This window comes from Miniopterus natalensis, chromosome 1 (assembly GCF_054644295.1).
Source record: "Miniopterus natalensis isolate mMinNat1 chromosome 1, mMinNat1.hap1, whole genome shotgun sequence".
In the NCBI taxonomy this organism is placed as follows: Eukaryota; Metazoa; Chordata; class Mammalia; order Chiroptera; family Miniopteridae; genus Miniopterus; species Miniopterus natalensis.
In genome coordinates, this window is record NC_142081.1 from 118,126,736 (window position 1) to 118,153,059 (window position 26,324).

At 43.6% G+C, this 26,324-nt stretch overlaps 1 protein-coding gene across 1 annotated transcript in view; it reads right to left on the reverse strand.

Annotated features, from left to right (window-relative positions):
• Positions 1 to 24,033, reverse strand: part of ST8SIA6 (ST8 alpha-N-acetyl-neuraminide alpha-2,8-sialyltransferase 6) — a 115,809-nt gene extending 91,776 nt beyond the window's left edge. The window contains exons 1-2 of the mRNA XM_016217415.2: positions 23,903 to 24,033; positions 23,264 to 23,359 (exon numbers count right to left, since the gene is read on the reverse strand). Of these exons, the coding sequence (XP_016072901.2) occupies positions 23,264 to 23,359; positions 23,903 to 23,994 (188 nt within the window). The 5' untranslated portion in view covers positions 23,995 to 24,033. The remainder of the gene's footprint in view (positions 1 to 23,263; positions 23,360 to 23,902) is intronic.
• Between the last annotated feature and the right edge of the window lie 2,291 nt (positions 24,034 to 26,324).

The window sequence follows — 26,324 nt, forward strand, 5'->3', positions numbered from 1 at the left end:
ATTAAGTTAGGGAGCCTAAACCAGAAAGAGAGCCATGATCAAAGATAACTCCTTTTACACTGGAAAGGTTTCTCTGCATGATATAGCATGTACTGCACAATGTTTACCAAATATTTTCTCTTCCCATCTCCCAATAAATTGTCTCCTTCCCCTATGAAATTCCAGACCCATGCCCCTTCTCCCTAGCTCAGGATGACATATAAGCCTCAATAACCTGACTGTTCAGGAGCTGCCCATGACTTAGTAAGAAATTAAATTTGGTTTTCTCCTGTTAATCTGTCTTATGTCAACTTAATTATTAGGCCAGGCAAAGAACTTAGAAGGGTATAAGGAAAAATTTTCCTCCCCAAAAACCACCTAACAATAATATCAAGTCCCTCATTTCACTTTTAATCAAGAGAACACAATCTTTAAAAATATATTTTTATTGATTTTAGAGAAAGAGGAAAGGAGAGGGAGAGGAAGAGGGAGAGAGAAAGAAACATAGATGTGAGAGAGAAACATCGATTGGTTGCCTCCAGCATGTTCCCTGACCAGGCAACCTGGGCATGTGTCCTGACAGGGAATCGAACCTGTGACCTTTCGGTGCACAGGACGCCACTCAACTAACTGAGCCACACCGGCTAGGGTGAGAACACAATCTTTAAACCAATAGGAACAGTCTTAAATCATGCCACAAGAGGAGGAACTTGGTATTTTAAAAACAAAACAAATTTAAAAACAAGAAAAAACTTTCGGACAAAGATCACATCGAAAGAGTCTACTATTCTAAACTTCTATGGAATACGATTTTTAATCTCCAAAATATTGAATTTATGCTCTGAGTTCTCCCTAAAGCAACTCACACAAGTAGAACTGTTTTATAGGACAGAATTTATCCAGTGAGAGGCAATTACTGTGAATCAGAAAGACAAAATTTATATATCTCTATCTGCCTTCCCACAACACTGATCTTCTCTTTACCAAACGGCAGCCACCAGCTACTTTCATCATGAGCAGTGGGTAATGCACCGCTCCATGGCAAACAGAACCTTAAATAATTCTGCTCCTCCCTTACCACCATCCAGGGACTGAACAAGGAAAATGCATTGACGTCGTTATGGCTCACGACACATTGATTAATCAGGTAATACACACTCTAAATACTTAGTGAAATGGACTGTAAGAAAACTATTTGGCTGACTCTCAGGGGAAACCATTTATCTTCTCCGACTTTAATGACAGTGCTGTATCTATGTCTTTACAGTCAATAGTACTTAAAAATTATCTGAAATGCCTGGGTTTGATGGATTCAACACCACTTAAAGTCCACTAAATTTGGCTAAAATTTTCCAAAAAAAACCTCTCATGAGCAATATGAAGCATGCTAAGAGACAGAAAAGGGAATGATAGAAAATATAGAAATTGTTCAACAATGTGGACTAGACAAGATGATGGACAGTCGTAATTTCACTTTGAATAGAGCTGACTGGAAGATGATAAAAATCCCTTTCAACACAACAGGAAATAAATGTACTTGGGAGCAATTCTTAATAGGACGCTGTTGCCATTCATTTGGCAGTGCCAGAGACCACGAGACTCAGAGAGTGTTTGGTAACAAAAATATGTGCCTGATATATTATGCAGCCAAATTAGCAAGTAATTGGGTAGAAATATTGAAACTACACCAGAAGCAGCAGCCATCCCACAAATTCCAACCATATAAAACAAATAAGCAGAAGCCTGTGAAACTGACTGTATTTACAACTGCTCATTTCTGTTTTCTAAATCCTAATACTCTTCTCAGGGGAACCTTCTTGAGTCCTCCAGGGTGGACCCCCCTTGTCATATGTTTTCATAGCCCCCTATTTTATTTTCCTTCACATAATTTCATATTGCTGGGGTCCTGTGAGTAATGTTTCCCTCCCCCAACTGGACTGTTGGCTCCACGAGGACAGAGACCCCAAGACTGTCTGGTTCCCCACATGCCTAGTGCAGTGGATGATCAATAAGTTAGGAAATTCTTTTAAAATGAATGAGTAATCTTCTGGGTACATTAAAGGTTTTCTCTCATTTTCTAGTCTCTTTTTGGTTGTTACTTGCATTGTTCTCTAGATACTCTTACTTTCTCTTCTGGGGAGAATACAACAGCAGATGGCATGGCTAGAACAACCTGACATTTACAGGAAAGGGACACCTTCCTCCCACCCCTTTGTACTATGCACACCAAAATAGACCACTTGCTCAAGAGCATTCGGACCCTTGTGATGGATCCCAAAGTACATAAGCAATCATCTTTAAAGGAATCTTACACCTTTGTCTGAAATTATCTTCAGAACCACACAATATATATTCTACTAGGCCCTTTAGAGATAAATAAAGTGATGCAGAAATCACAGGTATTGATTGAGCTCCTACTCTGTACCAGTTATGATAAGAGTATCCAAAATCAACAAGAGATATAGCAAACTTTCATTGGATTCTTTGGTCCAGATGCAGTCATTTTCACACCTCCCAACTTCTTGCTTTGAAACAATATCCCCCTATCAACCTTCTCCCCATGCCTTACACTGATATATTAGCCTTAACAACTTTTGTAGCATTATTTCCAAGTTCTGCTTTTGCCTGATTGTCACTGTAACAGACACTATATTTCAGTTCTTCCTATACCCACCAAATGATGTGTACGTGTGTCAGTCATCTATTAACGTTTTCATTTTAAGATTTTGCCCTATTGTCAATTATAGAAGATGAAAAATTAGATTTTCATTATATAAACATTTTGACAGGTCTAACAGGAGAGTTCTTTTTCATCTGCTTATTCATAGCTTTTTCAATATCTCCATTTTTTACTTGCAGCTTGTATCTACCAAGTATTAAATTTTTTTGTTTTTCTTTTAGAAAGATATAATATCTAGTATCACCAGTATTATCATAAATAAGTGGTGATTTAAAGAGCTACCTCATCTTGTCACCAGTTATTTGAGACTTAAAATTGGATCAATAACTTAGGACATTCTTTCAGAAATTACAAAAATTACTGATCACTATGTAAGTGCTCTGGTAGCAGAGCATGCCTGATGTCCACATCTGGTTGTCTTAGTTCGGTTTCTCCCAGAAGCAGGCCATGAGCAAATAATGAAACGTAAATATTGTTTGGGAGATGAGCCAAGGGAAGACCAGAGGGGAGCGAGACACCCTGCAGAATTAGACCTAAACTAAGGCCCAATATTATGCGTGCCTTGACATGTAGGGAAAACTCGGGGGGAACCTCGAACGGCCTAGCTGTAAGCTCCCTCCCCATCCTGCTCCCACAGATAAGGTCCCCTAGCCAAAGAGTCCTTTTCATAGGACCAGGCATGTTTTCTGTCTATCCCTGAGTAGGAGTTTCAGCTCCCTGCCAGCCCATGGAATTTTTCCAAACAAATCAATCACACCCTTTCTCGAGAAACAGTGGGCACCCCACCCTCTTGGCAGTACAAAGCCTGCCTCTCTCAGCCCCTGCTTGTATGTAATGTTCCCAAGTACAATCTCTGTGCAGCCCTGTGTGACATACTGTGAGTATATGTGACAAATAAACTGCTTTCCATTTCATCTACCCTTGTTGTGTGTTGTGTGTCTGGTCATCTCCATAATGCCAGGGCAGGAATCCCTCCCTCATCAAAGGGGTGAAGAAGAGAAAATTAAAACAGATAAGGTGGGCACACAGAGAAATATCTAGACCTTGTAACGTAGAAACCCACACCAGAAACCTATATGTTTGTATTAACCATTGTCACTCCAATAAATTTAATTTAAAAAATTAAAAACAAACAAACAGATATAGAAAACAGACTGATGGTTGCCTGGTAGGACGAGGTTGGGGAATAGGTGAAGGGATTAAGAAGTGCAAACTGGCAATTACAAAACAGTCATGGGGATGTAAAGTACAGCACAGGGAGTATAGTCAATAATATTGTAATAACTATGAATGGTGCCAAGTGGGAGCTGGAAATATCAGGGGGAGAGTCACTTTGTAAATTACATAAATGTCTAGCCACCAAGCTGTATACCTGAAGCTAATATAAAAGAATATTGAATGTCAACTGTAATTAAAAAATAAATAAAAAAGACACAGAAGGGGATGCAGTGAATAAAATGTGTATTATCAAGCAATTAGTACCATGGCTATTGGATAACAAGCTAAAACCCTCTGGAGAGTTCTGGGAGTCAGCAGAGAACCAGGCTCAGAGGCAGCCCCTCCCCATGTGGTAACAGAGCTGAGGTTTTTTAAAGCCAACTCTTGTCAGTCAGGAGTTGATGGCGCCCCCAGGGCCATCCATTCTCCCACACATGGGGCATGCTGCAATGTGCGCAGGAGAAGTCACAGCCAGCCAGAGCAGCCCTCGGGCGCAGAGCAGGAGGCCTGCAGGTGAAGCCGCCTGAAGCACTGCAGTTGTAAGGCCTGAGGGCAGGTGCGCAGAGGCCCTGCTACCCTGGGAAAGACGATGGTCCCATTACTCAAAATCCTGTCAGTTCCAAATTTTTTCAAGAAACTCACTAATCCTCACACAAAAGACTTCATCTTTTGGTACAGACAAAGTTCTATGCATGGAAAGTAGATTTTTAAAAAATATGTCTTTATTGATTTCAGGGAGAGAAAGGGAGGGGGAGAGAGACAAACATCAGAGATGAGTCATTGATCAGCTGCCTCCTGCACGCCCCCTGCTGGGAATCGAGCCCGGACCCCGGGCATGTCCCCTGGCAGGGAATCGAACCTCGATCTCCAGGATCACAGGTCCATGCTCAACCGCTGAGCCACTTCGGCCAGGCTGGAAAGAGGACTTTTAAAGGAGGAAAAGAAAAATGTTGAATGCTATGGTTTGATAAAGTAGAGTGACTATTCATTCCTCCAACCTCTAGCATTTAGAAATGAAGTGTTCCAGGCTGGCGGTTCTCAGATGTCAGCATGTATCAGAATCACATGGAGGGCTTGCGTCTCAACTTCAGTCTCTCACTTAGTAGTCTGGGGTGAGGCCTGAGAATCTGTATTTCTAACAAGCTCCCTGCTGATACTGATGCTGCTGGGCCAGGGACCACCTCTGGTTCTAGGCCAAGGCTCTGCTGCCAGGGTCCTCAAACGTGGAGCTATTGAGACCTGTGTTAATAAGGATGTGGTACAGTCAAACGACATCAGAACAGGCCTCTTCCACAGTGGGATGGCCCATCTAAGCACGAGGTCAAATCATAGAAGAAAACTCAGCAGCTTTGTCTTGCAGTATTGTAATTAGAGGTGGCAATGAGATTTCCTTCATATAGATCAAGTTCATGGAGATGGTCCAGGTAAAGGCACATAAGGATAGCAGTTGAACCTGCATTCACCCAAGATCTTCTTGTACGTGGCCCTCTCTTCCATGGACAGAATGACGGCAGGTTTCCAAAGGAGACAATACTGAGAGCTGGAGTCAGGTAACTCTTTCCAGGCAACACCTAGGCACTAATCTGTTGATATGGGGATGCCTTGCTCTTGCCTTTCTTCTTTTATCTCTTCAGTCCAACAAAAATCTGTTTTTTGCCTTTGGAAATAGCCTGGTATCTTGGTCTCATGGAAATCCACTTACTCATGAAAAGAGGACAACCCTGACTAGCACCTTATCTTTCTGCCTCTGAATTCAAGTGTTCAAGAAGCTATTACCAGATCAATTATTGCTTGAAAAAGAAAGAAGAAACTCCTGAAATCTCACCATGAGGTGACTTATGAAAGCTCATCCCAGTGGTCTCCTGAGGCATGACAGAGCATACTGATGCAAGATCCGAGGAAGTCTTTTCTCCCCCAAATCTCTGCTGGAACTCAGAATTCAGTCCCCAAAGGAATTTGACTTCAGAAGCTCCATCTTCCACACCATTTATTGAAAGAGCTAGTCTCATCGTTCATGCAGTTTTCATTTTTCAAATGCTATGTGTGCCTCTTATGTGATAGGTCATGTGCCTTCTACAAGAGAGTATTTAGAATACACAGACTGGCCCGGCTGGGCGCGGCTCAGCGGTTGAGCGTCGACCTAGGATCCAGGCGGTTGGGGTTCGATTCCCGGTCAGGGCACATGCTCGGGTTGTGGGCTTGATCAATGACTCTCTCATCATTGATGTTTCTATCTCTCTCTCCCTCTCCTATCCTCTCTCTGAAATCAATAAAGGTATATTTAAAAAAAAAAAAAAGTTAACCTTAGAATACACAGTCTGATAGGTTTAAGAGGCTCTTGCAAGGGCCTAGATATTCTAGTAGCTCTATCCAACCCATCCTTTCCCAGGGAGGGACAGGACCCTAAAGGGACTGCTGATGAGCTGTAACACAGCTGCCAAGGACCCCAACACTGAGCTAGAATCCTGCAGAAACACCTCGGTGGAAATAGACATATGATACTGTTTGCCAAGAGAGGGATGGTGCAGCACAGAACCATACGGCTATGATCTGGAGGAAGAAATGTTGATGGTGGAGAGCATAGGGCACAAATTACAAGAAGAAGCAGGAAGAAGTCAGGAGTAGGGGAGGCGATGTAATGCAGAACCTGGAACTAGTGGGAAACAGTAAGACCTCAAGGGGCAGGTAGCCCAGGGAGCACGCCGTGCTCGGATGAGGTAGGGAGGCTCTGGATGGTCTATTTCACAATTCTGGCTACAAACCAAAGGTGAGGCTGTGAGGGCCTCTTCCTGCTGCCTGCCCTGTGGAGACAAAGCCAGACACCTTGTAGGAGGTCAGCCTGAACAGAAAGCAGGCCAAGGAGACATGGGATCCCTAAGAAGGCTTTCTCTATGCCTGTGACACATCCTTCCACTTGTACAAAGAAAAGAAACAAGCTCATTTTGCTTATTGTCAAAGTGTTTCAAGGTATTGTTTTCACTTCTTCATTTTCAGCTCTATTAACTTTAGCATTATCTCTACCAGTTTTCCTCACTTACCAGTCGAATGACTAAATCTCCCTGAATGTCCATTTCTTTAAATGCCATAACACAGATACTCTAACACGAATTCCACAGGTTGACGTGATAATAAAGAAAACAATACGTGCGAAGTGTCAAGCTGGGCCTGTCTCACTGTGGCTGAGTGTGAGCTGTCCTCACTCCTTCACCTCCCCTCCCGCACCCTGTCCTCTCATCATTGCCCTGACACTTGTTTTCTCTCTGTAGAGCTGGAGTGCATTACAAATCCTAATCTACTTTCATGCATGCATTCATTCACTCATTCATCGTACGAATATTTGCTTTTGTTTATGATATGACATTCAGTAAATGCTGGAGATACAAAAATGATGGGCAGCCACTGCTTGCCCATAGATCTCAGTCTCCCCAGGAGATGGGCAAATAAAAAGTTAATTTACTCGAGTGTGATAATGAGCGATGCCAGAGAAACACGGAGGGGGAAGTTAGAAAGAGGGAGGAAAGGCAGTTGTGAGGGTTTCCCAAGGGAAGGGGCAGCCGAGCTAGATCTCCAAGGAGGAGATGAGGAATCAGCCAGGTGGACACGGAGCAGAAAGAACAGCAGTGTCAAGGTACCGAGGACAGAGAGTAAGATGCCTCTGAGCACTAGAAAAGGAGCTGGGGAGGAGCCAGTGCAGAACAGGGAGGCAAGGTGAGTGAAAGAAATGACAGCCACCGCACTCGCGCCATAGCAGTCAAGGGAGGGAATCTTTCAAAGAAAGGGGTGGTGAGGCCTGAGGAAGCAAGTAACACAGGGATTGAGTGTTTGTTCACTATGTTGCTGAAGATCTCAGCAAAAAGGGTGTCAGAGAGCAGCCGAGACAGAAATCAGTAGTCTGCTGGAACTTGGGAAGTGAGCTGAGCTGAGCATAAACACATCGTGTGGCTTCTGTGGCCTGCGCTGCAGTGCCATCTCCAACACCTCCGTTGTGTTGGGGGAGCCATGGTTACCCTAGAATCTCGTATATTAGCCCAGAGTGTGCCGCCGTTGGCTTACGGCTAGTATTCACAGATCTGTCTCTTTATATACATATTTCATATTTTAGAGCACATCTATTGCTCTTGCAATTTATGATCCCTTACACATTTATAGAGCCAGTTTTTCCTTTTAGATATTCCACTACCAGTACCTGGCATACTCCTGTGTACTTGTTCCACCTCGATCTGGACCTCACATTTTACAGTCTGGGGCTTCATCTAGCATCTTGTATTTTGTTCTGTAGCACCCCATCTCTTCCCAGGGTCTACATTCTTTATAACAGGATTATGCAAAATACTTGCTCCATGTGACCAGGGGCTCCCCCTTGTGGCAGGCAGCCAAAAGCCACTTCTAAAACCCTTTCCTTGACCTTCATCTAACACAAAGGCAGGAAAACCAGAACATTAATCTATCTAGACATTTTTGCAGCTTGACTGGACATGTGACAATTATGCCCCGAAAGATTTGGGCATTAAATCTTGGGGTAGGGATTTCCTTTCCAACTATAAAGGCAAAGCCTCATTAGGAAAAAGCCCTTTGCCCTCAGCCTCTTCTTCCCAACTGCAATACAGAGCATCCAGGGGACAGCCACCATCTGCAGATGTGAGGACAAGGACCACATGCTGAGGCTGGTGGAGATGAGGGATGAAGGAACTGAGGACTCTGATGACACTGGGGAGCTGATGCACCAGCCTGGACAGCTACCTTGCTAAGTGAGAAGCATAAACCCCTGTTAGTACCTGCTCTGTTATTTCTTGCTAAAGATGATCTACTCCTGGAAGCAGACACTTGGTTGGTGTTCGTTGTTCTGTGAGGTCCCTTGTGTCCTTAGAACTCTCCCCCCTCCATGATCCTCTCAAATGAGCCATCCCTTGGAGGCTCCAAGTGTACACAAATGAAACAGCCCATCGGTGCATTGCTGCCTCTAGTGCACCCACGGCTACTGCTGAGGAGACCTACAATCAGATAACCCTGAAGTCTGACCGATGGGTTTCTGGATGTTCCTGACTCCTGGGCTAAAACCACAGAAGGACCCAGAAACGTGCCTGCGTGAGAAAATACAAAGGTACATGGGTCACAACTACGACAGTGGGTGTATCTCCTACGCAGTAATATAGAGTTACTGAAAGAGGGGAGAAGTGGGGGAGGAGGAAGGAGAAAGGGGGTTCAGTAGCCGCCAGTGAAGAGCAGGCAGGGTCCTGAGGCCCTGATAACGAGGAAGCAGCCTGTGAGTGTGACGGGGTTAGACGATGAGAGGAACTACCAGGACATAAAAGGGAAGATGGGGCGCAGCATGGCTCGTTTAGAAATGCAGATTCCTGGGCCCAGTGCAGAGATTCTGATGCCGCAGATCTGAAGTGGGGCCCTGGAATTTTCCTTTCTAGTGAGCACCGCAGTTTGTAATTATGCATGTCTTAAGTCTTTGCTAAAGGCTATAAACCATGAGCTAGTGAAGGGCAGCCTGGACTGACAGTTCTAGAGAAGCTTGCCGAGTGCGTAGCTTCTCTGGGCCTCAGCTGTAAAATGACTAAATACATGATTCTCACACTCTTTCGCTGTAAAACCTTTTTTTAACTAATAAGATTTAATACAAATATCTAATATATCTAATCGATGAAAAGGTGCATCTCTGGCTGAAGCAGAGCGGGACACAGGAAAGGCCACCTGATCCATTTTACCACGTCACCTTCCTCTGAGGAAGCCTAGGCTCTTGGCACCATCAGGCCAAGTGGCCTCCTGAGTCTGTTCCAGTAAAGACATGTGACTTTAACAGAATGACATAAAAGTTAGAGGAGGTCTTTGTGGTTCTTTTTTTGAAGGTCAGGTAGATTCCTTCTTGACATGGTGGATAAAGAAAAGAAAGTTGGGGATATATATTAAAACATATTTGTAACCTTCTTTGGCTTCTCATAGCTGATGTCTGGGGGAAAGTAGCTGAATGTCAGTGGGGTTACATAGGATATTTCTGGAGTCGTCATGGTCTAGTGGTTTGAGCTCTAAATTGACATAATCTTTCTAGAATAGACAAAATAACATATATCAAAGCCTTAACATTGTTAATATCTGTTGACAGGGATTATCCTTCTAAAATCAACCCTGGTGAATAGTATCTGTGAAGTAAAAAAGGTACAGGCACAAATATGTTCATTCGTTCATTCATTTATTCATTCAACAAACATTTATTGAATATCTACCATGTACCAGGTGCTGTTCTGGGTGCTGAGTGCAGAACGGTTACGGTGGGGGTGGGGAGCATTAAACCTCCAATCCTGCTCTTTTGGAGTATACATTTTGTAGGGCAAAATAGACAACCAATCATTCATTCAACAAATATATAATATATCTTATGTTGATAAGTGATGGAACTAGAGTGCATTATAATAATGAAAAATAGAAGAGAATGAGTCAGCTATGAAATCTCAGACAAAAGAAGAGTAGTCATGTAGAACATACTTATAAAGAATGTCTAAGTTCCCAATATTCAATGAAAAAAAGAAGATACAAAATTATGTTTATATATGTATATAATACATGTGTACGTGTCATATATAATCTCAACTATATTAAGTATATATACACACTTATTCTCGATGAAAATACATCCATATGATAAAATTAATACACTGTCTTTCAATGGTGAGATAATAGGTAACTTTCTTTTTTTTTACAATTTTTGTTATTTTCTAAAAGTTCTTTACAATGAATTCATAATACTTTTATAATCACAAAAAACAGATTTTTTAAAAAAAATACAACTTTAAAAATCACTTTAGAGTGGCTTATAATAGCATGTCAAAGGGAAAATAATGCCAAATGAAAAAACTGTCCTGCTCAAGAAAACAAAGTGGGCACACCAAGTCACAAGTCACATAGCTCTGAGATGTCCGAACTCTTGACTAAGCATATTTGCTGAACAGAGGCATTAAAGCTGGGAACGAAATCAAACTGTTTAAGTCATGCTGTCTCAATGTCTCAAAGATCCCCCAAACCTGGGATTTGAAGTTGCACTCACCTTAAGAATATCTGAATTTCCAAAACTATGTTAAGACCTGCCATCTCAACTCAGGTCATGGGATTCTTTCCATGAAAGTCCCCCTCCACCTTACAACTAGCACACATGAATTCAGGTCATAGGAAGGCCAGGCCAGCCCATTATGTAATTCCTCAGAATGAATGAAGTTAGGTCTGTTTATGTTTTGGCATTACAGGCTCACTTGTGTTCTCCTACCCCCCAATTTCATATGCCGGAGTCCTAACCCTTAGTACCTCAGAATGTTACCTTATTTGTAGATAGGGCCTTTAAAGGGGTACTTAAGTTACAATGAGGTCACATGTCTTGTGTCCTTAGAAGAAGAGGAAAGGGAGACACAGACAGGCAGGGAAGACCATGTGAAGACAGGGAGACCATGATCATCTGCAAGCCAAGGGGAAAGGCCTCGAACAGATCCTTCCCTCACAGCCCTCAGGAGGAACCAACTCTGCCAACACTTTGATGTCAGATTTCTAGCCTCCAGAACTAAATTAAATAAAAATTAATGAGAAAATAAATTTCTTTTGTAAAGCCACCTGGTCTGTGGTACTTCGTTACAGCAGCTATAGCATACTAAAACAGTCCACAATTGCACGTACAGAAGACCTTGACTGAGCCCCTCACCCCCCAATTCCATTGAAATCACCAAGAGAAGGATTCAAACTCCTCATGTTTCTCCTTAAATCTCCATCTGCTCCTATCATGTAGGTTTTAACTAAGGCCTGACCATGACAGTCTCTGTTTGGTTTCTCAGTTCCTTCCCTTTTCAATCAATCTGTCATCTGCACGGGGGAGATATTCACAACAGATTCTAACCACACAAGAAACAGATGCTGGTCCCACAGTGCAGGTGAAATACCCACAGTGCAGGTGAAATACCCACGGTGCAGGCACCTGCTCAACCAAGTAGCCACCTCTAGTGACCTGGGGAGAATGTCAGGGGACCAGAGCTGCAGCTCTGCCACTACTTGAATGACTGGCACGGATGTCCTGGCTAAACCTCAGCCTGGGTTGTGGACCCCTGGCCAGCCCCTGAAGCCCTTTCTCTGCACTTGGTCTGTTCTGCACCCTGTGGCTGCTAAACATCTGACTTCACTAAGTCTGACTTTATAGTCTAAAGGGATTCAAAGATCTCCTCTGGGCTGGCCTCCTGCCTCCCACCATAGCATATGGCTCCCAGGGTCTCACCTCTACATGTCCCTGAGGCCCTCCATCCCTGCAAGTCTCTGTCATTTGTGACCACTCCCTGCCATCTCTTCAATGACTCCCTAAACATCTGGAAAGATCACCTGCATTTAACATGGGACAAAATGACTTACCCCTGTTTCTCCATCTGGAGCATAGCCTGGGAAATCAGTCAGCTTCCCCTTCTAGCTATGTGGCCTGGGACAAGTAACTAAACCCTCTGGGTCTCAGTTTCTCCTTCTGTACAATGTGAATGCTAATAGTCCTACAGAACAGTGTTGCTGTGAGAATTAAGCGGGGTGGTACAATAACAAGCTGCTACACCTGGCACGTGGCAACAGCTCAATAATTGCTAAACCCCTGATCTGCTTTTTTCATGTCTGTTTCACACAATGTATGTCTGGCTTCTTTCACTTAGCATAGTGTTTTTAAGGTTCATCTGTGTTGTAATATGTATTCATATTCCATTCCTTTCTATTGCCAAATAGCATTTCATGTATCGATATACCACACCTGGTTATGTATTCACCAGCTGATGGACATCTGTACTTTTTCCATCGTTTGATGATTATGAATAATGTTGCTATAAACGTTCACGTACGATGTTTATATTTATGTGGACATGCTTTTACTTATCTTGGGTAGATACCTAGGAGTGGAAATCCTGGGTCATATGACAAATTTATGTTTAATTTTCCAAGAAATTATCAAACCATTTCCAAAGTAGTTGCACTTGGACTTCCACTGGTGACTGATTTAGTGCCAGCAACCTCTAAGTCTCACCTCCCACCTGTCTGTCGCCTCCTGCAAAATCCTAGTGAAATTTACTCCAGCAGCAGCACCAATCCCCTGTGTCAGCAGGGGAACTGTGAATGAAACAGAACTATCACTGTGTGGCCTGCTGAGGCTCATCCCCCAGAGGAAATGGTTAATTAGAACACTAAGAGCACCAAAAATCTTTGCAGTTCTTCCTGTGTTGGATCTTCTATAAATATCCAGATATTCCCAGGAGCTAAAATGAAAGTGTTAACCAGTCCTAAGTGGTTTACCCCCTCACCTCCTTAGGATCCCAAGGAAACTCTTGAGTCAATGTAAAGGTCATTGACAAGATTATGGATCCTCCTTAATGCTCCCACATTTCAACAAATAACCAAGAGTGATAACTTAAACCACAACAGTTGGTTAGGTAGCTCAATTGGTTAGGGTGTTGTCCCAATACACCAAGGTTTTGGGTTCAATTCCCAATCAGGGCACACATAAGAATCAGCCAATGAATGTATAAATACATGGAACAACAAACTGATGTCTCTCTCTCTCAAATCAATAAAAATACAAAAAAGAAAACAGCCTGGTGGGGTGGCTCAGTTGGTTGGAGTGTCATTTCGTACACCAAAAGGTTGTGGGTTCGATACCCAGTCAGGGCATGTATAAGAGGCAACCGACTGATGTCTCTCTCTCTCTTTCTCTCTCTCTCTAAACTTAACAAAAACATATCCTTGGGTGAGTATTTAAAAAACAATAACAACAACTGAGATTAAGATTCCTTACACAAGAAGGCTTATAAACACAGATGCTCTTCGATTTATGATGGTTTTATGTCCTAATAAACCCATCCTCATTAAAAACATTGTTAAGTCAAAATGCATTTAATACACTTTACCTACTGAACATCACAGCTTAGCCTATAGCCAGTTCTTACTGAATGTGTATGCTTTCACACCATCATAAAGTCAAAAAATTGTAAGTCAAACCACCATAAGGTTGAGGACTATCTGTATCATCATAGGAATGATAAATTCCCTGAGTAGATCCTCTGAGCTATTGATCTAGCTAATATGTTTTATTCTTCCCTGTTTCTCCAGCATCACAGCCACAATTTGTATTCACCTATGAGGAATCCCAGCATACCTTCACTAAATTACCTGTGGGTTATATCTATATCCCCACCATTTATGCAGACAGGACCCCCATGGGCTTGTTCTGTTCTTTAGCACCCACTTACGGCCGTATCCTAATAATACAGGGGTGGGCAAAAGTAGGTTTGCAGTTGTTTGTACAGAAAATAATACAATAATTAATAAATAATAATACATGAATAAATTCTGGCCCAGCTGGCATGGCTCAGCGGTTGAGCATCAACCTATGATCCTGGAGACAGAGGTTTGACTCCCTGTCAGGGCACATGCCTGGGTTTTGGGCTTGACTCCCAGTAGGGGGCATGCAGGAGGCAGCAGGTCAATGACTCTCTCTCATCATTGATGTTTCTATCTCTCTCTCCCTCTCCCTTGCTCTCTCTGAAATCAATAAAAATATTTTATTTAAAAAAAGAATAAATTCTGTGTTTTGTGTATTCACAACTATAAACCTACTCTTGCCTGCCCCTGTATTCTACTGAGAGGAGAAACTCATGAACCTATTTCACAAGATGTTCATACTGTGGTCCAGACTTTGACTAACTGTAGCTAAGTCACTGTACACCCAAGAGATCCACAACTTCCGTCAGATTTGGAGGCTTCATTTGATCCCCAAAAGGCTGCTCCATACCATCTCCAATCAATATCCCTGCTCCTAACACTCTCAAACAAACCCAACATCTACTTGCCTGTTTGGCTTCTGGAGGCAACATATTCCCAATCTACACATTTCATTAAAACCTATTTAGGCAATCAATCACAGGAAAATTGGCCTAATCTGAACAGAGGTCACCTCAACAACAGACCCTTGAGGGCACCCAAAAAGCCAGCCAGGTAAGAATGCCACTATTTCCACCTGGTGATTCCTGTACTGTGGAAGCCCTAGCCACTAGCTTTCTGGAGCCTCCTCGCCCAAGTCCATGGATCCAAGAAAAAGCATCCCTTTCCTGGTCCAGCTGGCTACTTGCAGGATCCCCTAAATCCAGGAGAAAGGGAATAAATTTATTTTACAGACAACAGCACCACCATCACATGTGGTGGAACCCACTGAAGAGCTTCTTCTTTCACTTCTATTACCAATACATCCTTGATAAAGGATGGGACCCAAGTGTCAGTCATTTCAACACTGGAAGATACCCTCAAAAAAAGTACATTGATTGTCAATATTTTACAGATTCCTGGGTGGTAGCTAATGGCTCTACTCTTTGTTCTAATCTATGGATCAAACACAAAACAGACTTCACATTCAAGATTGTTCACTATGGGACCTTCTACATTGGGAATATATTGCTGCTCAGACCTCAAGTATTATAATTAAAGTCTCCCATGTCTCAGCTCCTACTACACATCCCAAGGAGAAGGCTCATTTTAATGCCCTAGCCAACCAACTTGCTCACATTTTTTTTTTTTTTAATCCTCACCTGAGGATATTTTTTCCATTGCCTTTCAGAGAGAGTAGAAAGGAAAGAGGGGAAACATCAATGTGAGAGAGACACATTGGTTGGTTGCCTCCTGCACCCTCGGGATCGAGCCTGCAACCGAGGTAGGTGCCCTTGCCTGAATCGAACCCGGGACCCTTCCGTCCGTGGGCCGGTGCTCTAACCCCTGAGCCAAACCTGTTAGGGCTGCTCACATTTCTTAAGGAAACTCACAGAGCACTTCCATTCCCCCAGCTCTAGGGCCTGGTCATTGTGGCCTCTGGACTGTTAAACACGGGGCACCATGGCATCCCAATGCCACTGGCTCTAGCCCAAACCCGAGCTTCCCAACATGGTTTTTGTGCCCCGTTCTGCTGCAACATCATCGCCAATAAGGATCATATCGTGGAGCAAATGCTTTTTCTCTCACTAGCGCATTGATTTTATTGGATTGCTGCCCCAATCTGCAGGAACAAATCATTGTGCCTTCATTATGATTAATACTTATGTGGGTCTATTTTGGGTTTACTCTCTCCAGTATGCCACTGCTGACACCACTAAGTCTCAGCAAAACTTTCTTAGTTACCTGTGGGCCCCAGATATTATGTACTCTGATTGGGGTACTCATTTGGTATAGGCATGGGTCCTACAAGGCATCATTTTGAATGTCATTTCTTCTATTGTCTACAGGCAGCGGTGTTAGAGGGGATCCTAATAAACAGACAATGGCCTAATCAAAGAAACTCTCTTAAAATTGCAAAATTGACGATGGTCTTCCAAATGGATGTTTCGTTTGCTCTCTGCTTTAGTTACCTTGAATTCTTGACTTTTAGGTCTTATGAGATTCTACCAAAATGTAACTAGGATCCTTCTTCTCCTCATTCTAGCCTTAAAAGGGACTACTACTCACCTACGGAGCTGTAAAACCCAAATAGAATTCCCCTTCCCACTTAATAACAACCCCCATTCTGCTATCTCTTCTCAAATCTGGAGCCCAGATTGAGATGGATAATATAGTGGGACCCACAGGAAATGAAGGCCTGAACCCCCCAAACAAGCTATTCTATATGCCAAAATAAATCTGTCTGCCAAAGCCTGCTGTCCTTCCCCAATATGATGGTTTTAAAGGTTCCCCGATATGATGGTTTTAAAGGTTGGCTAACTGAAAGCCTCTGTTTGTAGGAAGCAGAAGTCTTGGTGCCTTCTTTTAAACTACAACAGTGGGTCTCATCACAGTTTTTGGTATAACAGACATATTTGGTATTTTCAGACTCAACACTCCCTATAACTGTGTGGATCTTTCAATGAGGAACAGAAGATCCTGAATTAGTTCCTAACACCAACATTCTTAAGTAGGATGCCAGCTCCACTCCGTTATTGATTTGAATGGGGGATTGCTACAAGATTCGAGATGCAATGCCCATGGCTCTTATAATAAGAAGAAATTGCTAAACAATTCCTGGAGCCAAAGGAATACTGATTTTTAGTCACTCTTATAATAATTTCTCAAATGTAAAACTCTGCCTCAAGGTCTTAGGGCTATTCATGGACTCGTAAGCGGTCTATAAAACTCCTGTGCACTCACTAGTCTCTCTCTCTGTTCCAGGTATTTTCCTGGAGAATTATCCTCCCTTATCCCCACCTCAGGACTTCTCTGCTTGTGTGAGTAATAAACCTTTTTTTGGTTATACCAAAGCACTATGTCATGAGCTTCAGTAGGAGAATCTAACCTTGGGAGAGAGCTGCCCTACAACATGGTGGAGTTGCTAGAAAAACCATCATAGAAGGTATGAAGTGGTTATCTCATTGTGGTTTTCCCCTCATGACTAATGATATTAAGCATTTTTTTCAAATGCTTATTAGCCATCTGTATCTCTTCTTTGGTGAAATATCTATTCAAATCTTCCACCCATTTTTAAATTGGGTTGTTTTCTTCTTGTTAGTGAGTTAGTTGTACGAATTCTTTATATATTTTGTACACAACTCTTTTATTGCTGTATGATTTTCAAATTTTTTCCCCAGTCTGTGGTTTATCTTTTTATTTTCTTATATGTGTATGCAGAAGCATGAAAGTTTTAAATTTTGATAAAATATAATTTATCATTTTCCTGTATTGTTTATACTTTTAGTGTTGTTTCTTTACCTATTCCAAAGCCATTAAAATTTCTGTTTTCTTCCAGAGGGTTTATGGAATAGTACAGTTTAAAGATTATATATTAGAGAGTTCTAATGTTTTTACAGTAACTAACAAGACAATGGAAATTACTTTGCAATAATTTCAAAGCACAGGTTATGCCTATGAAATTACCTTTAGAAACAATTACACCCATGGAGACGAATGTTCCCAGTGACTGATTATTTACAGTACATTCAAAGTATTCTTAGTACTTCATGAAACAAAATTAAGTTTTTTAAATATGAAAGTATAGACAAGATAGATTTAACTTAAGTACGTACACATAAAGACACTACAGCAATAACCATCTGTTAATGGTAAAAGAAGCTATAAAATAAGACATCAGGACACAAGAACATTTTCCTCAAGTTTGTTCATGGCCTCAGCAGCTCTCTAAAGAGCTTCTTTTTCTGCCACCAAATGAGAGGTTGTAGAACCTCCAAACCCTTGAACCACAGAGCAGCTAAGACTAGTGGCTCTAAAATGAATCACTGTACCTGGCAGACAAAGAGGTACATTTATTCCCTTTTATTCTCTTCATATTCCTTCCACTGTGCCCAAACCTCTTTTCTCACTATCTCCCATTAGCACTTAATCTCTCAAAATATTCGTGCTTCTCTGTACTCCCCCCAAAAATAATCCCTCCCCCCAGGCAGACAGGCTTCCCTTTGCTGTTTCAAATTCATCCTAATGCCTGTTGGCTCAAGGAGAGTATCTACTAAGGGGCACAGTGGAAGGAATATGAAGAGATGCCAGACAACATTAAGGCAGCCTTGATTTATGTTTCGATGGACCCGCCTTCACTTTGGCATATGTGTGTGAACATGTTATAAAAAGAAACCCTCAGCCTCTTTGTGAAGAGACGCCCTGTCGAGGAAGTAGCGGAACTTAACAGAAAATAAAATTCCACCTCCAACCACCTCCAGAGTGAGTGAGGCCAATGAAACACCATCATCTCCTCACCCACCTACCTTCAAGCTCAGCCTGGCTTTCCTGTCCACGTGGCATGTGCCCACAGAAGCCCTCTCCCTGGGTCAGCTGGCCTGGAAAACTGTGTCCGACAGCTCTCCCCACAGCAGAGCAGCTGAAGGTGTGACACAGGCGCCGGAGAAGAAAGGGGTGCAGAAGGACAGTCTGGAACCCACTGAAACCCATCTCCAAACAGGGAATGTGAGGAGACAGGCAACTGACACCAGAACAGAAGTGGAGGACTCCCTCTAAGCCTTGAAAGAGAAGGGCTGCAATTAGGTGCAGGATTAGGAAGCAGGTAAAGAGGCAGAATGCAAGATTTAAAGCCTCCTTTTACATTATTTCAGAAACCAGACTCAAGGCAACGTTAAAGAGTACTGAATTTTTAAAAACAGGACACGTGTAGTATTGTTACTTCTAGAAGCAATGAAAGACAGGCACAAAAGTGAATGGCAGCATTCTCGAAAGTAAAACTCAACAGCCTCCATCAGTTTGGAGGGTGGGCAAGGGGAAAGGAGTGAGGTGAAAAGCAGCTGTTCCCGGGCTCTGCGGAGCCGCATGGCCCTTTCTTCAAACTCGGTTCACACTCAGTTTGAATTTTCTGAAGTTCGTAGTTCTGAGCCCAGTATGAACATATATAGATAACAGGAAAATGTTGCATAAAACATTATTACAGCTTTTACTATAAGGTGGTAGAGAGTTTATAGTGCCTCATTCTTTCTCTTCCCTACTACATTCTTAGAAAAGTACACAAGTCTACGCAAAACGCAACCTCACATAGATGCTTCAGAAATTTGGGAAAGAAATACTGCTAACAAGAGAGTATGTGGAACCACATGGAGTAACTGCTAGCAGCTGATGTCAAATTTTACCTCTGAAACAGAGCAGGTCAAGGGAGAAAAAAGAGAGAGAGCCTTTGATCTTGGCAGAGAGCTGCCCCAACCAGAAAATCAGGTGGCTGCTCCCACACACAGGCTGCTTCCTGAGGCCGTCTGGGTGTCCCTGGCTCATTCACTGCTCTCGGTCTACACCCTCCTGAGATTGTACTTCTATTGTATTACAAAGCGACACTAAAGGAATGGAAGGGAAATCTGCCATCACAGCCCAGGACATGAAGGGGGTGGCAGATTTCAGGTGACATTGGTCATGCATCATTCCTGGCAGCAGCAGAACTCCAGATTGATTAGGATCACCCATGAATATGTGCGCTTTCTGACAGCCATTGAATCAAGACATGGGAGCAGGAGATAGCTCTGAGGTCCAGTATGTAAAAACTCAAATGACACACACAACAGTACGGTGATTACCAGAGGGGAGGGAGGGTGGGGGAGGTAGAAAGGCCCAAAGGAGGGAATAAATGGTGATGGCAGGAGACTCGACTTGGCGTGGTAAACACACAATACAACATGCAGGTGATGTCTTATAGGGCTGTACACCTAAAACCTATACCATTTTAAAACCTAAACCAATGTCACCCCAATAAATTCAATCAATAAATAAATACTCAAATGAGGAAATTTTAAGTTACCTGTATTTACCACAACTTTTAAAAAACTCAAATTAATAAGTTTTATATTATGAGTCTTTTATCACAATGTTTTTAATTCAAATTTTTAAGAAACAGACATTTGTTTAAGGGCTGCATGGTTCAGCCTTTCATGTGGTTTATTGTCCAAGAAGGGAGAATGCTTCCTAGTGGCCACCACCAGGAGCTCTAAAGTGTCCCGTCTGAGAGCACAAGGCCAGAGTGAGGCCTCCTCATTTGGGGAAATCTAAATGAAAAAACAAGCCCCCCCAAATCATAAAACTTATAAAAAGATTCTATAACTTAAGGGGAGAATATTGTTCTTAAGATATGGAGAAAATACTACTTTGGGGGAATACATACTATAAGAAACCGATGTGCTAAGGTGCACGCTGAAAAAACCTGTAAAAATAAAAATGTCATAGATTTACTCTTTTACATAGAGCAAAACGGAGAATTGACTCTACAGAAAAATAATTCAGCAATGTAGTGGGCAAATTTGAGGAACCATTCCGGAGGGCAGAGGTAAAGGGCAAATTAAGAAATTATAACTTCTTTACGTAGCTCAGTAGTCTAGATTAAATTTTGCACCCCTGCTACATAAATAATCAAAACCATAGATGATGAAAGAGATACAAAATAGGTCAAAAGACAGTTTTTAAAAACACAACAGAATGATATAAATTTTAAAATCTTAATAAAATGGACCACATTCAGGAAAAAGTATGAATTACCTATATTAGCTCAAGAAGTATGCCAAACAGAAAAGAAATATGCCAAAAAAGCTGAAAAGTTCATCAAAGAATTGCCTCAAAAAAGGCGGAGGACAGGATAATTTAATTAGTACATTCTTTCAAACTCTCCCCAAGGGGCAACCTCAGAAAGTATAACAAAGAGTACATTTTCTGGACTTGGAAAAAGATGGAATGCTCCCAGTTCATTGGGAAGCTAGTGTACCTACAGTACACAGCCCTGCATAAAAATCAAAGTATAGGCCAACATTTTTCTCAAAAGCTTTGTTATTCCAGGATTTCTTAGTGCCTCTGATCTGTGAAATTCCAAAAGGAGGGTTGTGGGAGGCAATGTTGTTCCAGCCCTTGAAGATTTCTTCCAGGCTTCCCCAGACCCTTCTTATGACCAAGCAGGAGCCACACAGGAGCCCTGAGTCATGCAACCAGATTAAGATGACCCAAGAGCCAAGAATATAGGAAGGGGGAGGGGGAGGACAGGAAGATCAACCAAAAAACTTATATGCATATGTGCATAACCCAAGGACACAGACTACAGTGCGTGAAAGTCTAGGAGGGGGGATCAATGGGCGGGAAACGGGATAACTGTAATACTTTCAACAATAAAGATAATTTTTTTAAAAACTGCTAAAATAGTAAATGGTAACAAAACACATTTACAGACTCATTAATAAGAAGGCAATTAGGTCTTCTGGGAGAATTCATTTCCAAAAGAATGCTAAAGCAAGCTATAAAATGCAAGTAAAATTGTGTTTTGACATGAATAGTGTACACTGTCTCTTACATCATAATTTTTCTCTTGAGAAAACTGACAAGAATCTCTGTTCTTAAATATGAGCACAAAACATAGCAAAAAGAACACCAGTGATAGTGAATGTATTCTAACTCCCATTCAGTATATTTGACTGTCCTATCAATGAGCTCCTTATTACAAACACACTTCAGTTATCCTTAGAAGAAAAAGAGAAATATAATACAAGAAACTGCTGTACTAGTAATGTCAAAGAGAATAAATACTACTTCCTGTATCCACATATTAACATATATATCAATGATTAGCACGTATCATGTTTGGTTCCTCAATTAATATGTTTACCTTTAAATATTCTTACCCAACAGGTTTATGACCAAAACTATTTTGCCTTATTTTTATTCTCTTATAAAAACATTTCTTTCAGAAAAAAAGAATATACAGAAGACTACATAGAGGAAAAGAAATTCACAAGAGATAGAGGAAAAGAAAATGAAATATATTGCAATATATAAAATTGCAGTAACAGCAATGCTGAGGCACGAAGTACATTCTGCTGGTGAAATGCAATTTGATTCAAGTCTTCTAGGAAGCAACTGGCCATATGTATTTAGAACCTAAAATACACTTACTCTTTGACCTAACAATCCAACTTCTATCAGTCCATCCTGGAGAATTAATTTAATATTAAGATTTACATACAAGAACGTACTTAATAGAAGTTGCTATTATTAATAGCAAACAAAGCAAAACAAAACAGAAAATGATCTAACTGTCTAAAACTAGAAACAGTTAAAAGGATTCTGGCATATTCATATCATGAATTATGCAACAATCAAAAGCAATGTTTTGAGGAAAAATTTAATGATATGAATGTCTGTTTAGAGGGAAAAAGGCAGAACACAAACTACAAAGTATAATAGTAAATATATTTTAAAATATATGTATATAGGAAAAACTACTGGAAGAATGTAGACCAACACCTTAATATGATCTCTGGGTCGTGGGGCTCTGAGTGAATACAATTTTTACATATTTCTCATGTTATCTAACTTTTTGCACCAAGCATCTCTTACTTTTATAATCAGAAAAATGATAAAAACCAAATAATTATTGCACGTGGATAAAAAATACGCATGGGAGTGAAAGAAAGCAATTTTAAGTCTCCATGCACTAAGGACAAAAACATTCTCAGCACCGTGCACGGAGTTCCACCCTTCCAAATGTGACTGTCACACCGGAGCACTTTAAAGCATAAAGACAGAAGGCAAACCAACCGAAGCCCTCAGTAAAGACAGGCTGAGCAGCTCCTCCCCGGGGTTTTCAACACACCATGATCAAGAGGGGAATTCAGCACCAATTTTTTTAAAGTGCAGCTGTTTTAACATACCCCTTGGTTCCAAAAGCCGCAGGAACAGGCGCTACAGGGGAGACTGAGGGAGCGAGGAGTTACACGCTTCTGTGTGCACACACATTCTCTCTCTCTCTCCCTCACACACACACACACACGCGCACACGCACACGCACAAGCGCGCGCGCACATACATATATTCACTCAAACGTGTCATCCCAGCCAGACAACCGGAGTCCTGCGGGGGCGGCCGCACCGGGTCCCCGCCGGGCACCGCGAGTACCTGTTCGTGGCGCGCTGCAGGGTCTCGGGGCTCCGGGGTACCCTCAGCCCGGAGGAGATGCCGTGGGTGGCCTCCCTGCTTTCCTCCACGAAGAGTCTGCAAAGCCAGGAAGAAAACTAAGTTGTTACACCTCGCGGGGAGCAGTTGGCTTGGCGACCCGCGCACCCGCTCGCTGCCTGGCCGGGTCGCCCCTGCGCGCCCCGGCTCCCAGGGCGGCTCCCGAACCCCGGCGTCCAGGAGGCTCAGGGCGGGAGGGAAGGGAAGGGAAGGCGCGCACTGGGACCAAGAGCCCAGGACCCGGGTGCAGAACCCGACGGCAGGTCCCGCCCTGCTGCTCGCTCTCCCGGAGGGACACGCGCTTGGGCCCTCGCAACACAGACCCGTCCCTCTCCACCCCAGCCGGTGCCCACGCGGTCCAAGTGTCACCCTTCTGGTCCCCTACCCCTGACTCACCCAGAGCTGCCTCCTGGACTCCCCTCCTCTCCCTCCCCAGCCTCTGGCCGCCGCCGCCCCTCGGCTCGTCCTAGCAGCCGCTACAAGTCTGCGCGCCCAAGTCAAGCGCGTCGGCTCGTGGGGTCCCAGGAGCGCACAGCAGGGTGCGCGGCACCCGCGGTGGCCAGCGCGCGGCGGGCGGCTTACCTGGGGCGGGCGGGTGCGTCGGTGGAGCGCCACAGCAGACGCAGCAGCAGCAGGCTGCCGAGCAGGGCCAGCAGCGCGCTCCCCTGCCGCATCCTGAGCCACAGGCGCGGCCGCTGCCGCTGCCGCTGCCGCTGCCGCTGCCGCAGCCCGGGCGACGCGCAGCCCTGGCAGCCCAGGTTCGCCGCTCCCGCCGCGGCCGCCGCCGCCGCGGCCCCGGCCATGCACACCTCCAGGGTTCGCTGCCTGCGGGAGAGGAGACGGCGGCGCTCAGCGAGGGCCACGCTCGCGGCCAAGCCGGCCCAGCCTGCGGGGTCTTTGGGAGCCGCGGAAGACGCGGCGCCCCGGCTCTCCCGCTTCTCCCGCGCCGCCGGGGACGCCGAGCCCGGCGCTCCGATCGCGGGGACGACGCGCCGAGCTCGCTTCCTCTCCTCCCCGGGGCGCTCCGAGCTGCCGCGGGCTCCGGTCGCCGCCGCCGCCGCCGCCGCCGCGCGGGGTCACCTGAAGGTTGGGGCCCGGGAGCTCGGCTCGGCGCTGATTGGGCTCCAACTTTTCTGCGCCCTTCCCCGCTCCCGAGCGCGCGCGCGCCTGTCCTCGAAGCCCACGCAGCCCACCTGTGAGCGCCGCGACTCCGTCGGCGTCCGGGCGGTTACGGCCAGGGCCGAGAGGGGCGCGAGAGGACAGGAAAGGAGCCCACTTTAAAAACTTCGAAAACTGCCGTCGCTCTGCTGGATCGTCCCACGCAGGAAGGCTACCAGGAACTGGGCGGCCATTGGGTAGATCCCGGTGCCCGGTAGAAGAAGTAGCCTCCCCCGGCTTAAACGCAGAATCGGAGGCGCAGAGACGCGATTTCTGGGGCCAGGCAATCTTCAGGGGTGCGCAGACTAGTTCCCGAGGGCCGAATTCGGCCCCCTGCCGGTATTTGTAGTTTTACTGGAACACCCCCGTGTCTGTTCCTCTGTATTACCAAGGGCCGTAATGATCTACAGCTGCTTTCATGGTACAAGGGCCACAAAGATCATGTGGCCCACAAAGCTAAAAAGTATTTACTAGCTGCCCCTTTTCAGAAAAAGTTGGCAGACCCCTGACCTAAATCATACCGGTCTACATTCTGTTGGTTATCATCTCATCTATTAATTATCTCATTTGTTGCAAGGGAGTGATCCGAAGGCAATGTGAGAGCCTGGCTCCCCAAGTGTTTATTGGGGAGTGGGCTTCTCCTGTTTCAGCCCTAAGCCATCTGGCTCCATGGGTAGCCTGCAGGTTTCCCAAGCTTCCACTGTGCCACCTCCCCAGGTTTTGCCCCTGACTCGACCCTTGAGGAATATCAATAAACCAAAAACTCCATAATGTTTACATGCGGGCCCATTAGACTATTCAATCTACTTTTGTATAGATTTCAGATTTTTCCAGAAACAACCTTTGGACTCTTCCATCTTGTGAGTACCTCGATAAAGGTCCTTTGAAAGGCTTTAGTGAGTTAACTTCCCCAAGCAACAAAAATATTCATATTTCAACTGGAGTCTCTTAGGGGCATAAGGTCTTAACCTGGAAGACCAATGTGAGAGCCTTTGGGGAGCAAATAGGCCAGACAGCTCAATAAAGCTGAAGCCAGCAATGTCATCGCTGAAAAAATAACATCGAGAAGAGGGAAAAAAACCAACTGTTTAGTTTCTTTTTGCTATTTCTGCATTCGTTCTAATTAAAAATATATAGTTGAAAACATACCAGAACTTTGCACATAGTAATTGATCAGTAAATGTTTGGTCAATGAATAACACACTTCAGAAATATAGAAAAAAAGACACGATTCTTAAAGAGAAAGGAGCAAAAAACTGAAAACAAATATGATTTATTAGAAATATGATTTCCTTCCATAGCTCACTATTGCTGCTAGAATAAATACTAATCAATAAAGAAAAAGTTGCTACTTTTATGTAAGAATGACATTCTTAGGGATCCAGCTGCTCAACTGAGTATGGTATAATAAAGTAATGCTATCTTCAGTGCTAAAGTAATAAAGTGATCCAATTCTACACGTTTGAAAGCTTAAGCATTCTGTTAGCTAAGTAGGATATGGCACAACCATCTTGAAAATGAAAAGTCTGGATTTGGAAGATAGTCTGAATGGAAAACTTGTCTAGATTTAGAAGATAATCTCAATTGTATTTCTCTTAGAGGAGAAAGAATTGCGCAGACAACTCACACTGAAGATGGTTTGCAGAAAAAGAAAAGGGCATCACTGTATCAGCCAGGAAGCTGCAAGTTTACCTAATTTACTAAAGTTTAATATTTCAGCACAGCTGGGCTCAAGGCAACAACAGAAGAGCCAGCCTGGCACTGGGATCCCTAAATGCCCTTGCTGAAAATTAAGTAACTTTTCTCAAGCCAATAGCTATCAGCAGGGGACTCACAAAAGCCCATT